At 39.5% G+C, this 15,348-nt stretch overlaps 1 protein-coding gene across 3 annotated transcripts in view; it reads left to right on the forward strand.

Moving 5' to 3' along the window:
• Positions 1–15,348, forward strand: part of kcnab1a (potassium voltage-gated channel subfamily A regulatory beta subunit 1a) — a 121,989-nt gene that overhangs the window by 73,841 nt on the left and 32,800 nt on the right. For all 3 annotated transcript variants that reach the window (XM_085131724.1, XM_085131723.1, XM_085131725.1), the window contains exon 2: positions 15,173–15,216. In XM_085131724.1, the coding sequence (XP_084987850.1) occupies positions 15,173–15,216 (44 nt within the window). The remainder of the gene's footprint in view (positions 1–15,172; positions 15,217–15,348) is intronic.

A 15,348-nucleotide genomic window follows, 5' to 3' on the forward strand; every position in this document is an offset into this window, starting at 1 on the left:
TTTCTCAACAGGTGATCCAGGTGATTGATATATGTATTTTTTTGTCTGCTTATTTAGTTGGTTTTTGGGGTTTTTTGCCCTTTATCCCCGTCCCTCTTCTCCGCTGTTTTCCCCCCCTCTTCCTTTCTCCCTTTTCTTTTCCTCATTCAAGTCTGTCCCGTATCTAGCAAGTGAAAATAAAAAATAAATAAAATAAACAATAAAAGGTGAATCAAATAGACCATTACGGCAAGGCTGGGATGGTCAATTTGGTAAAGTAAATCCGTTGGGCATCTTTCTTCGCCTTTAGACAATAATTCTGATGGCAAAAGAACCAAACGGGACAGGCACAAAAAAAAAAAAAAAAAAAAAGCAGAGCGACATGTATGCAGAGACTTGATTTAACTTGCTAAGTTTATAGAAGTGAAGGAAAAGTCGTCTGAAACACTAAAACATAAATTTCCGACGCTTACAGCAGTGTACCCCTCTATCCCCATGCTCACAATGAAGTCAAGCTGAAACCATCAGCCTCACCTGGCACAGTGCTGCACTGATCATCCACCTCATGTTTACAGATTTTAAATAATTGCTTTCTTTTTCATTGTTTTGTCAATACTTCAGAGGTTTGTGTGTAATTTGTTGTGATTTGGAAACTAAATTAAAAATAAAAAGACTACCACGTTTGAAAGCTCATAATCGAAACAGGTGTGTGTGTGTGTGTGTCTTCTGGCTGGTGCTGAAATCTGTGATTTTCTTTAAACGTAGTAAAATGTTATGTGATTAATGTGGCACATTACAAGGAGACAAGAAGCTTGCTGACGTAATTTCTCTAGTAAATACACTGCTACTAATTCTGGGTCAGTTGGTCAGTCACTCTTTTTGTCTGCTCTTATTATCCACATCTTCATTTTCTCTCCCTCTGCGTGGAAATCCGTGTTCAACAACAGGAAAGAGACCTTTTTAATATAGTCACGATTGTAGTGCAGAATCTCAGAACCGTTAACACAAAAGCATCACAACAAAACCGCCTTTAAGGTGTGCGTGTTTGTGTCTGTGCACGCCTGTGTGTATGCATGTGTGCCTCTCTGTGTGGGTGCAGTGTTTGCTGAAGGAAAATGTGGGATCACTGAAAAATCTCATTTAGTGTTTGCTTTGTTTTGCCCCCAGGCTCTGAGTCATGTAGGACCACAGTTGAGGTTCGGGGAAATTAAACCAGAGAGATCTGTTGTTAGACACTTTGAAAAAAAAATTGATTCATTTTGTTCTTCTCAAATAACAAATCCAAACAAATTTGCAGTGTTCTGAAACAGTGGGCATGTGTAAGTACATGTATATTGATCTGCTTGTCTGAATGTCTGAAAAGTGAAGCAAATCCACTTTCTCTATTGGCCAGGAGAGGGTGAATCACCTGGCTTTGAAAAAGAAGTCCAAATTTATAGAAATTTATAGAAGAAGGGAAAACATCCCCTTCTAACTTGATTTATGACCTCAATGAACACTTCCCTCACGAGTTTAGGGTCTCCGTTGGGAATTTCAGTTCCTGTTACAGGAAATAGACAATAAAGCAAGCTATGATGGAGGGCTGCCTTGTGATTGATAAGTCATAAGGTGTTAGCCTGCCTTGTCCTTTGTTTTTCCATTAGAGCCCACTGTTGCTTGTCAAGTCTGGTTTCAAAATGATGGGAACATCTAAAATGTCCAAATCCAAGGCTTCAAAATGGCTCCGTTGTATGTCGTTTATATACAGTCTGTCATAAAATTGTACAATATTTCTGTTTCTGCGCTGCCAGAAACCAAAATATTGCAAACCAACAAGAAAATATATTTCAGTTCAGGATTTCATCAACAGTCTGTCCTTAGTTTTCACTTGAAGCTGCTGCAAGTAGCTTCAAGTGAAAACTAATTATGATATCGTTGGCCCCCCCCCCAACGATATCATAATCTACTGCAAAAAACCCCTCAAGAATAGTTTTTGACAGTAGCGTAAAATATCTGCAGTCAGCACCTCTGAAAATTGAAGGGAAATTGATTTGCGCCTGCATGAGTGGGGTGCTGTTTTGGGATGATGGATATCAGCTTGGTTCAATATGGCAAAGGGAAAAATTATAGAACAACAGATGAGAGAATTACCTGACTCACCAACAGAGGCTCTGTAGCGGTATGGATCATGTTTTGTGGAAATTGCCTTTCTTTCCCCGAGATACTTTGGAAACCACTAACGCTGAACAAGAAGGCCACTTGACAACAACTAGATCAGAGACTTTGGCAGAATGATTCAGGCCTGAGTGATGAGTATCCTTGCCTACGCAGCCAGTCTGAGTCACTGCAGACACACACAGCGCTGTGCCCGGTTGTGTCCTTCTGCAACTGTTCTGCTGTGCCAGTAACGTGTACGCACAGTTAACGGTGCCTACTGATTTTTACACATGCAAAATTGTACCGGAATCCACACGGCTTTTCATTTCCCTCGCCCCTCGTGAGCAAACGTACAACAATAACACCATTACATCTGTGCACATATATTCCCGGCTCATTTCTGTAAGCGTGAAGCTAATTGTTGGTAATTTGCATTTTAAATATGTAACTTAATGCAGATTTGCCTCAAGAGAAAAATTAAGCATGTATGTATTTTTTCATAACAAGGGGACCACTACAATTGCAATCCTGTTCCAACAGAGCTGAATAGATGGGAGTGGCTGATCCATTATAGCTCCTGGTGATATTCCCCTATTGTAGGGGCTGAATTACAGTACACTGCAGGTCCTTTTATTATTTCCTTGTACAGCGAGCTGAACTCATTCCTCGTGTCCATGTTTCGCTTGTGTCAAATTTTCTTCCAGTTCTCAATCAGTTTCCCCTTGAAGTAGCTTACAGAGCATGCAGCTTATATACAGAGCTTATCATATCCTCAAGTCATATTGTAGTGGAGAGTATGGACCCCAAAAGTAGACTCAGATGATGGAAGTGATTAACAGAAAACAACTTTCCAATAACCAGCGAATATAGAAACAATGTTCACAAAGCCAAACCAGGGAAACTGGGAGATATTTGAGGAGGAGTCCTACAGATGATAAAAAAAACAACTGATAGTCCAAAGTCAAAAACGCAGGGTCAGACCCAGGACCATGATATCTTATGTTTCTGGGTCAGGAAGTCCATTAAATCATGTCAGAAAAAGAGTTTGTATTTGTAAACTTAAAGAGTGGAAAGGATGGAGGTCCGGATGTTAGCGCTGTTGACTCACAGCAAGAAGGTCCGAGGTTTGAATCCACCATTTGCCTGAGGCTTTTCTGTGTGTCATTGGCATGTTCTCCCCGTGACCGTGTAGGTACTCTGACTTTCTCCCTGCAAGACATGCAGTTAGTGGGGTTCGGATAGTTACTCAATCTAAACTTCGCATAGGTGTGAACGTATTAGTGACGGGCTGGCACCCGATCCAGGATCCTATTTGTATACATCTCTGTAGGTATACTACAGTATAAGGTAAGGCGAACTCCCAACTCTTGAGCCATGATCGCCCCATGGAGGGTTATTTTAATGCACAGACATGCATTTATGTACACACAGGTGAAACCTTAAATTTCTTCACACTCACACAACTGTAAAGTTGTCCAAAGACTGATTGGCTGAACGTGCACCTCCTGCTGCTCCTATTAGTCGTATTATTTCGCCCTGATTGCTAGGTGACAGCTTTTATATTGCTCCCATACACAGGCTGCTGCATCACTCTGTGTGTAGGCTTTAAGAGCTCCTCCCATTACCTTTTTACCCCACCCACTCAATGTTCAAGCTTTAATCGACATTGAATAACCCCACTGCTGAGACTGCTCCTTGGTGTAGGCACTAACATATGCCAACAACACGACACTGACCTATAATGCACGGAAACATTTTCGCTCAGATGGACCCACTGGCAGGCACAACATGTGAGCTGATGCAAATGGATGTATAGACACACGCACATGTATGTATAGGGCACATGTGAGCATATTTCCACATAAAAACAGAATTAGCCTCTTTTTTCTGCAATAACGGTCATCAGTATGTCTTCCAATTGAGCTCCACAGTAGTAGACAATATTAGAAAGAAAAAGTGAATTATTAATGTGTTAGAGCTGCAGCCTTAAGCCTTAAGGACACTACATAACAGTAACATGGAGATCTGTGGTCACACATGTTGGTTGGTTTGTTCCTTTTCTGGAACAAAAGTAGTAAAGAAGTTACAAATATTACTGTTAATTTCATAAAGGGTTTGATAAGGCTGTGGTTTAAGATATTAGTTCTCCAGTGGAGTAGTTTTTCAGTCATTTTCAGTCTCGTCCTCCTACCTGACCATTTTCTTTTTTTTAATGTTAAACAACATGACACTGACCTATAAAAAGGGAACCTAATTCATGGGGTGAACCATCTGTGGTTTGGGGCTGCATTTCAGCCAGTGGTGTTGGGGATCTTGTCAAAATTAATGGACTTACAATGCAGAAAAGTATTACCTGGAAGGCACATTGATCCCAAACACGCTGCCCTGCAGTGAAAGCATACTTGGATAGAAAAACACACAAAGGATCACGATCGGTCATGGATTGACCTCCTCAGAACACGGACCTTGGCAATATTGAACCAGTGTGGGATCATCTGGTCAGAGATCAGAAAAAAAGGCAGAAAAATGTCCTGCAAGACGCCTGGAGAACTATTCCTGAAGACAGTTTAAACAAAAGACAAGAGAGGTTGTCTAAGAGAGCTCAAGCTCAGGTGACAAATGAAGACTTTTAAGCTTGTTATACTGTATATCTACTGTATGTTTGCACATGTTTCAATGTCCCATTTTTCTAATCTAAAGAAATGAGATTGGCTCAAGATTTCTGCACACAGCTGAACAAACTTGTGTTCAGTTAGTCCCATAAATGTGTGACATTTTTCCTTCATTTATTGATCTGGTTCAGGAAAGTTTCATCTTTAAAATGAAGCCTTTTAATCTATCATTGCTCTCTTTGGGACAAGGAATCAGTTAAAATAGGCAACACAGTAAGTCCACACTGCGTGGTAATTATTTAAAGTGGTTTCTATTTAATCTCCACTGACATAATTAGCACATATTAGTACTTCACTTGCTTGTAAATGTGCATGTCACACACAAAGCTTATACAGTATCATACATTTTCATTTACTCTTCCTATTTGTATTTATTTATTCATTTTTCAGTGGAGAAAAAAATAACTAACAGGACTTGGCCCAGTTACTCTTCATGGTGAAGCTAAGTCAGCAAAGCAAGCTTTAATACACAAAGGAGCACATACAGTACAGTATCTATCCCTACGTTCTGTTTTTTACATTTTCTACTTTGGCTTCACCGTTGAACATGTGATCGATAGTGACGCATGCAGTCCGTAGAAACGTGTAGCGAGTTAATGTTTAAAAGATGGTGGCACGTAAGTGGGAGGTGAAAAGAAAGTGAGAGGACAGCAACGATGTTGGTTTGTGTCAGAGGAGGAGGACTCATGGCAACAATGTGATTATACAGTATGCTTTTAAATGACTCACAACGCTGCATAATTTTAGTTTACATAGTTCAAACCGATCTTTTTCTCTACTGGCAAAACACTTTATTTATATATATGCATGTTTCTGTAATTACTTTGCTTCATCTAAATGTGTTGTAAATAAAATGTCTTATTTTTGTTGTAATTTAATCTAGAATTAAATAACTGAGTAACAGAGAGGTGGAAACAGGCATTTTAGGTTAACTGGTGATTCTAACTTGGCTCTACAGTACTGCACAAAAGTCTTGAGGTACCCCTTGTTTCATTATATTTTCTTTTCAGGGTTTTAAGACTTTTTAAAAGTGGTATTGAGCAATAGTTTTTTCCTTTTGGCATTGGCTGCTTTTTCATTCATTTTCAGTCCATTCTTTATACCTGACAGGTTTATTGTTTTGTTTGTTAAGACACTTCTCAATGATCTCTGAGAGATCTGAGAGATGAACCAGTCTACACAAAACAACCAACTTTGCAAATAACCTATTATAATTCTTGCATCTTGAGGCACTTTGTTACTAGTACTCTATGACAAAAACACAATGTATTTCCATTTTAGTTGAATTTGCAGCAAATGCCAAAGATAACACAGTTTGAGAGTTTGATTTCCTAACACTTAGCAAATCAACTTGCACACAACTTAGCATATCTCAGCACAATATGCAATTTCTCCCATAGGGTTGGCGGATATATCGATTATCGATTGTTTTTACAAGGGCGATTTATTTATTTATTTGTCCATGAGAAAGTTTGCTAATAATGATGGAGCTAATAGAAGCAGTCAACAGAAAAAAAAATAATAGCGCTGTTTTAACAGCACCCTCTTCCATCTGCGAGCAAATGCACCCTCCTCAGAGGGTGCCCAAATGCAGCAATTAATTTACTCAAACTCATAACAGAAAGAAAGGAAGTAGCCTATGTTCAGAAAATGTTCGGATGGTGGACACATACATGCCCATGCAAGTTAGTCATGTTTGAGTCCTTTGCTCGCACTATACGTCTGCACAAGTGGCACACCGCTTCGGTTGCATCCTTGGGTTTACATCTTTCATCCAGTTTAAAGCCAAAGAAATCCCAAATTGACAACTTTATTTTTTTGGGGGGCAATTAGTTCATCCATGTTTGGATCAGTCCGTGCTTGATTACATTGCTCTGCCCATCGTTTATTGGACTTAAGATTGTTGGTTGGAAAGTTTTTACATATCGCCCAACCCTAGTCTCCCATGGAAATTTGAAAAAAAATCAGGCAAAGATCTGACACAGGACCTGAGAGATACATTAGGCCCTTAAGATCTCCACCTACTGTTCACCGAAGCCTCATCAGAAATGGTCTCAGTGGCTGCCAAGAAACGATTCTTAATCAGGGAAACAGGGAGAAAAAGTTGATATACACCAAATTACAGAAGATTTTTGTTCAAATCAATGAAAGTATGTATGAAGGAGACATCTACAGCCTGGTGGAGGCTCTGTCATGGACTGGGGCTGCTAATCAGCCAGTGGTGTTAGAGATCTTTCCAAATTTTGTGTAATTTGGACACAGAAAAACAGTATGATATCCACATCCCATACTGTTTAAAAAGCATCTGATTGGAAACAGCTTCATTCTTCACTATGACAATTATCGCAAACACACCGCTAATGATGTGAAAGCATACCTGGATAGAAAAACACACAGTGGAACCCTATCAGTCATGGATTGGCCTTCCCAGAGTCCAGACCTCAGTGTCATTGACTGAGGGCAGAACAAAAGGCAGCCAACAACCAAAGACGAGCTTTGAATGTCCTTCAAATGCTTGGAGAACTACTCCTGAAGACAAGAATAATGGAATAAATAAAGAATAAAGGTGGTCATATCAAATATTAACTTTTAAGCTTACACTGTATTTTCATATATGTTTATCACATTTTAGTAAATCACTGCACCTTTCCCCCCATTTTTCTAAAAATATATAAGGAAGAGTGACTCAAGACATTTGCACAATGCTGTAGGTGTGACTTGGTTTGTCTCTCACTGTATTCATCCCTGTGAGAGACTGGTGTCTTGACCAGGGTATAGCCTGGCTGTTTTCCGTAACCCTGAACTGGACAAGCTGTAAAAAATAAAATGTACAAATGGAGATGAATGTGAAGGTCAGGGCATATGTGAGAATATGTGGAAAAATGACATGCAAAGGAGTTGATCTGAGTGCTGCGGTATCTACAGATACAAGTACAAGAAACTAAAGTACTTAAACAGGGATGTCTCCATTAAGCGATGCCACAGACAAACAACGTATGCTGCCAGAATTAGTGTGATTACTGTAACATTGTAACCTACTTTATCCAGAGCTCAGGTGGCCTTTAGGCATGCATCCAGTGCCTCGTCGCCCCCCCCTCTGACACTCACTTTCTGTCTCTCTTTCTCACAGACTGTTTTACACTCGATGGAGAAGTGTGTCAGCCAGTCTCTTGTGGCTCATTACTGTTTCTGCATATCACGAGAAGCAATTTGATTTTAATTTGCAATAGGGCTGCAAATGTGAAACTAATCTATTTAAAAGATCCACCCACAATATCATCAAACCAATGGTAGACCTGAAATTATTTTGTTAGACATCATCTAATAACAAGAGCAGATAGGCTGCCTCGTGATGCACTTTTTAAAATCAGTTGTACCTCAAAATAAAGTGTACAGTGTTTATTGATTTGGCTTTTAAAAGTGTTTCATGCATATGAATAAATAAAGAGAAAAAGGTGCAAACATTTCAACTAATATGAATTCGTAAAGTTTTGATAGGAAAGTATGAATTAATTTTAAAGTGCTTTCCACCTGTTTTCAATATTTTTCACCAGTGGGCATCTTCCTGTAAGTACTAGCGGCTCAGGATGGCAGTAGTTGCACCTTTGCTGAAGAATATTGGTGTTTTCACTGTAACTAAAAGTCCACATATATGCAGGCATATGTTGAACTGAAGAGCCAGATGTATTTCAACACCAAAACTAGTTGGTTAGGTTTAGGAAGTGAAGTTAACTGGCATAGAGATTTTATATGCGCCTCTTCTCATAGACGTCTCCTACATCATCTGTGCAGCTTTCTGTTTATGACCAGTGTTGGGACTAACGCGTTATTAAGTAACGCGTCACAGTAACTACGTTATTTTTGTGGTAACGAGCACGGTAACTAGTTATTATGCCAAAATCAGGAACGCGTTAGTCGTTACTGGGATTTAGATAGGGTCGTTACTCGTTACTTCGTGTGGTGGCTATCGCGGAGCTTCCACAGATTCAGTAACATTAGCAAGTGGTGGAGGCAGCAGGTGGATGAGGGAAAGGAGACGCAGAAGGAAAAGAGACCCGAGGCGGCCGCCGATCCAAGTGTGAACTGAACTTCAGGTAAGAAGTTATGACCTGCAGTCTATCTGGGTCAGATATAAACCAAGTTTAGGTGGAGTTTATTTTCGTTATTCTGACTTTTTCCGTACTGCGTACTAGCTAGCATGACGGAGTTTCTATACAGCTGGGTGGGTGCTATGAAGTTAATCATGTTGAACTTTATTTTGTTCATAAGTTATTAGAGTTGCCAACCGTCCCGTCTGGTATTAAGAGAAAATATTACGCGTTTTGAGGTGAAAAGGAACAGTTTGTCCCGTAATTCAGCTACAATGAAAAAGACACAAAGCTTGAATGTCTTTGCTGCACAGCTGCCTCTTCTTCTTTCATTCTCCCCCTCCCTCTCCTGTTTCTACTTCAATCATGAAAACTGATCAGTGATCAGCTGATCGGCTTTTCTCTCTTGTTTGTTTATCGGTCACTTTGCGCCAGAGAGAGGAAACCAGCCGATGTCGCGTTAAACAACAGCAGCACGTTTAAGCTTGATCAGCTGTTGTTATAATTTATTTAATATTAATTTCTACTATCAGCTGATGTTTGCTGGAGCCACAGCTGCAAAAAAGCTGCTGGTCATGATGTCGGTTTGTTTATCTGGTGAGAGGGGAAACATGAAGATGAAACCAGGAGATGTCCTTACTGAATCATCAGAGCTGAACAGGTGATGGAGAAACAGGTTTACCTTTTAGGTGACATGAATGAGTTGAAGGGAAGTTATGAACTGTTTCTGAGAGACCAATAACACCAGGATCCTTTTTTTATGTAGCTGACAGCTGGTAACTGTGCAGGGGCGGATCTAGCAAAGTTTTTGCCAGGGGGGCCAGGTAGGGCATTAACAGGGATAGGTGGGCACAAGGAAATACTTTTCTTTCTTATTCTCATTTAAAATATCTAGCTTTTAAAAAATAATTATCTGAATCTTACAACAAACGATTGATAGATTGATACATATATACCATCAGAACAGTGTACATCACTGTCACAACAGCGTTTGTTTTCATTCAAAGGCTTTATGATTTTTCCTATAATGGTGGGCCAGTCTCTAGTCAAAATGCCCGGGTCAATTTTTTGTCCCAGTCCAGCCCTGTATGCAGCTCATCTGCAGTCTGGTGTTACCTACATCTTCCTATTCAGAAGGCAGAATTTCCGAGTTCCGAGTACAATCAAAGCACCACGACTGCAGTTTTTGTGTTGGATGTAAAAGGCGCACATGACGCTGTGACGTAGGCTAGAATCATGGCAGCAGTCAATGACGGTCCAGGCGTGGGATTTCTCTCGTGGAAATATGCACATTATCTTTTCCTTTCTATTGGTAGGTGGCACAGTGCACTTGTGGCAAGTAAGCAAGCTAGAAGACTGGCAAAGTTATGGAAGCAACACATTAACAAGAGAATTCTGAGTAAAACCAAAGTTACTTTCCCTAGTAACTAGTTACTTTGAAAGTAACGAGTAACTTGAAGTAACTGAGTTACTTTTGATAGGAGTAACTAGTAATGTAACTAAGTTACTATTTTAAAGTAACTTACCCAACACTGATTATGACAAATGATAACTGCCTGCTCCGTCCGCTGCAGCAGGGCATATTTATCGGTCGTTTACTTTCAAATTCAGGGAAATTTCCTGTCTGCCAGCTTTTATCTGCTATTTCGTCTAAAATACATGAGTCCAATCGTAGTAATAAATACAACCTGACTGGTGACAAACTTAGACACTGCCTCAGTCAACAGACATCTTAGTCATTATTATCATGACGGGATTAAAGCACAAGCAACACTGACACTAAAGTCTTTTGTCACATTTAGAGCATTCCCAATATTTCCGGGCCAATTACACTCTGCTGTCTAGTAAAAACAAACTAATGTTAAAAATGCAGAGTTGACGTACAACCTATTTTTTCTTTCTTTTTTCCCAATTGCAGATCCTTTCACTACTATACTGGGAGAGGTAATCAGTGACACATCTGTGATGAGGACTGCTGGCTTGCAGGAGAGAAACAGAGAGAGGCTGTTTTTGGCAGAAGAAGAGAGAGGATAATATTGCCTATAGTGCCGGGGGTATTAGAGAAAGTCATTACTGTCCATCATCAGGCAAATGAAGACATGTTTAAGCGGAGATGAATAGGCTCATTGTTGGGAAGGCTTGATAGATCTGTTGGGAAAAGTGACTGTGGGGGGGGGGGGCAGGTTTCATATTTCAATAAATATTTGATGGGAAAGGATGGCTGTATTGGTTTGCATTAGCATGTGCGTGTTTGGTGGTGGTGGCTTGGTTATTTACGTCTGGCTGTAAATGGTTTCATAACTATGAAGAACCATTTGAAAGAAGCTTTTGACGTGGGGGAAATCACTTTCTTACTTCGTCTATGGAGCATAGAGAGCAATAGTATTTTCTTCCTCTTTCAAACCTCCTCTCTGTCTCATCTATTATCATCATCACTGTCATTCCTTTATCCATCATGCAATTAAAGCCTCAGAAAGCTGAATGAGAGGACATATTGTGTCAGCTCACCGGGCCGCCTGACCTGATCTGAGAAGTTATGTGTTTTACTGGAGAAAAAAAAGATTCTACAAAATATGCAGATGCTTTTTTTGTGGTTATTTTATATTCCCTGTTTCTTTAACGGTATAGTAAGAGGTAAATTCAAGTAAGTTTGCAGCTTTGCTGTTATTTAGGAAAGTCAAAGTTTTATTCTGGAAACCTACTCTTTGTTTTAGGATGTGGAACCAGTCCTCTGATTCCTGTTGTTTGGTTCACTGATTTTCTGAAGCAACAAGTCCTCCAACTCAGATCAGTTGGATGGACTGGCATTTATGCTCTACTTTCTAGTCTTGTGTCCGTTCAAATCATTTTGCACAATAGCTAGTGTACATGCAGTAGGGTGTTTATCTCATATCTCAGAACCAACCTCTAGGAGTGTACTGGAGGCAGGAGTTTTGTCACAGGTATAATGGTAAATGTTATAGTAGAGATTTGTTAAGAGTCAAGTAGAAACGGATCATTTATCCATTCATTATGTTCCACTTATCCCAACTCGAGTCACAGTGGCAGCCAGCCACATGTCCTTTCCCTCAGCCACATTTTCTAGATCCTCCTGCAGGATCCTGTAGACTTTATTCTTTTGGTCATTGCCCAGATTAACGTTGGGACATAGATGAACTGGTACATCGGAAGCTTTCCCTTCAGTTCAGTTGTCTCTTAACCACAATAGTCTGGTACACTGCCTGCAATACTGCTGACACTGCACCAACTGGTCCACCCCACACTACACCTTCCCGTTAATCTTGTTGTGACAGCCTCTGCTCTTGAATCCAGAAGTATTTCACCGAGAACAATGGCCTCAGACTTGGAGGTGTTGACTGTCACCCCAACTGTTCCACAATTAAAACTGGAAACAAGGCTGTCTGGCTGTCGGTCATTGCGTGACTTATATGGTTTGTTTTGTAGTTCAGAGTTTTGTAGTTTTGAGTTTTCTTTAGAGTTTTTCAGGTCAGACTATCAGACGTTATATACTGCAGTGTTTTAGGATGGCTCCACATTACAAACAGCCCATCATCATTACATTTGCTGCACAAATGCTCTGTCTAAATGAATTGGTGGCTTCTTTATTAGTCATCATGGAGGGCAGTTTTTTGCTTTGCTAGTTCTTTGTTGGTAGATGTATGCTCTGTTTTGGCTCAAACAAAGCTTTTCTCTTTAGACCTTAAATAGAGTGCACCTGTATTATCATCGCTCATGGTCGTGGCCAGGAAACAGAGGCATCATCATTAATCGTCAGCAGGGGCATCCACTGACTGACTCAGCACCTCTAGTTTCTATGATCTAAATTCTAATATTGCCCTGAATAAAGGCCTTAACTTTGGGCGTTTTATAAATATCCTCATTTTTTCTATAACTGGAAGCTACACATTTCTATACATTTTCTAAATTGCTTTCCTGTTCTGGGTCACTGGGAGGGCTAAAGCCTGAGTCTGTGAAGATCAGGTGAAAGACTGCAAAATGCAGTTTGCAGTCATTTACAGAAAAAGTTCTGGTCATATTTACAGTACATACGCGTACTTAAATACTGTATTCTGACCATAGTATTAAGAAACTTCAGTGGATGAACTTTGGCTTTGTATGGAAATCATATACAGGTAAAATGCGAAGAAGCAGATTCTAACCATATTTCACTATTAAAGGATAATAAAAGTGTAGTAATACAATAAAAACATAATTTATAATAACTTTTTGTTGCTGTTTACAGAGTAAAAGTAGCTCCTGTTACGTGTTGTTCAAGAGCACCTTGTTCTTAATGTCCTTTCTGGATATTTTACAGGTGTCAGAGGATTTAATGCATCATCTAAAACAGATTTTTATGCCTGATTTAGTATTCTGATACAAAGGTCTCATCAGTAATGAAAAACTTAAGTAGTTTTGACAGGTGGGCCAAAATGAAAGATGCTGACAGCTGTGAATAATGCACTGATGCTGTAGTGAGGCCATGATGTGTTTTAATGAAAACTTGGTTGGATGAAAAATTTTGTTTTTTTTTACATAAACTTTCAATGAATAAATAGATAAAATGTTACATTTAGATAAAATCCACTTTATCAGCACTTTTAAGTTCTTGTATGTTATCTGTATGGACTTGCATGATGAACAGTGGTTCCTTTTTTGGGCTTTCAACTTTTCAGGCTGCAGAACGAACGATAAGAAGTTTTTATATAAAAATGATGACGTAGATTACAATTCCAGGTCAATTATATACTATCCTCTAAAACTACAGTGCTGTAGCAAGTACAAAAGTGCAAGCACAACATATTGTAACAGCTTCCCCCAGGAAAATCATTCATGTGTGTGTTGCCTACAGGCTGATGAATTGGAGCGTCTGTTTTATCCCTGCACCTGCTTAAACCCCAGAAGTCAGTATTAAAAGTGTGCTATGAGTATGTGTGTTGGTTGGTGTGCATTTGCATTATTATGTCCAATGGTGACTTTATCTTGATCACACACTTATCCATGGGGACACTGTGGGGTGAGAAATCTAGGTCCCCAATGAATATTCAACTTGTATATCTGGATATGGAGGACAACAGTTTGGTTGATTAAGGAATTTAACAGAGGGCAGCTTATGTTCATGACTACCATCACTGCAGCTAATTTACTTTAATCTTCTTCACATATTTTACCAATCAGATTTGTCAGCTGGGCACAAACACAGCTCCAAAAAATTTAGATAATGTTGGTAGGTGCCCACTAGATGTTTAGGGTGGAATCATTAGTTCCCATATCAGCCCTAGAAATGTGCAACTTTTACATTTACTCATCTTTGTGCTGTCCCTAAAAGAATAATATTGCAGAACTTAAATTATAAGTTAATATATTATTGTTATTAATATTTAGTTTTTATGTGTATTTATGCAGTCCAGTGTTTTTTTTTTTAATGCTAAACGGAGCAAATGTCTTGAGATACTCTGCACACTGTTATCAGCGTGTCTTTGATTTGGTGGGTTAATAAGGTTGCAGGCAGCATGCTGATTTGTGCCATAAGAGGACGGTCTTATTACTTTTATACTAAAGGGATGCAAAAAACATACTCTGCAAGATGTATGTTAATGACATCACTAATGAGGCTATTAGAGCTCATCAATAGTGTGTTTACTTTGTGTTTACTGTGCTTTCTTTAACCTTTCATGTGTGCAAATAATCCTCACTGCTAGATGCACCGGTGTAGTTTTCCTTTACTCTGCCAACCTGCTTTAACCCGTGTCTCTCTCTGCATCACACTGTTATTAATAACCGTGTGATTTTCTCCTCCCTGCGGATGGAAACATAATATCAAAGGGCAGCTAACCATTATAATCAGCTTCATCATCATCTCCACCTCCTATACATCCATGCAGGTTGTATAGGAGAATTACCTGGAGACCTGGATGAGTGAAATTCATTTTAACTTTTCACAGAGAAATCAGGAAGAGAAGCGTACTGTCAAACTGTCATGTGATTATGTCAAGCAAAGCCAAATTCACAGTCTTGTAAAAAAAAAAAAAAGACCAGCTTGTTAGTCTCCAGACTGTCAGTCTGCTTGACGTTTTGCTGCATACACAGGTTAATATCGACTACAAGTGAAAATGCCTGTAAGCGGACACTGTTGAAGGTAAAGGTTGTAATCAGTCAGATTAACGACCAAGTCTCGTCTTTAAAATATTATCCACATCACCAAACATGATGCAGATCATGTTTGGTGATGTGTTCATTCCGCCGAGGTGTTTGTATTTTATCGAGACCTGACGCATGTTTTTTTTCCTATTTATGCAGGAACCTTGGAAAGTCCGGACTCAGAGTATCTTGCTTAGGACTGGGTGAGTAGACTTCACTCTGCTTCACTGCCCCGCTTCTCCACATTGTCCCAAACTCAGAAAAGATCAGGGAATTGAGCGATTAGGTTTGACCTTTTTTCTCATAAATTAACAAACACTACTGTTGCAAACATG

The sequence above is a fragment of the Neolamprologus multifasciatus genome, chromosome 14 (assembly GCF_963576455.1).
Source record: "Neolamprologus multifasciatus chromosome 14, fNeoMul1.2, whole genome shotgun sequence".
Lineage (NCBI taxonomy): Eukaryota > Metazoa > Chordata > Actinopteri > Cichliformes > Cichlidae > Neolamprologus > Neolamprologus multifasciatus.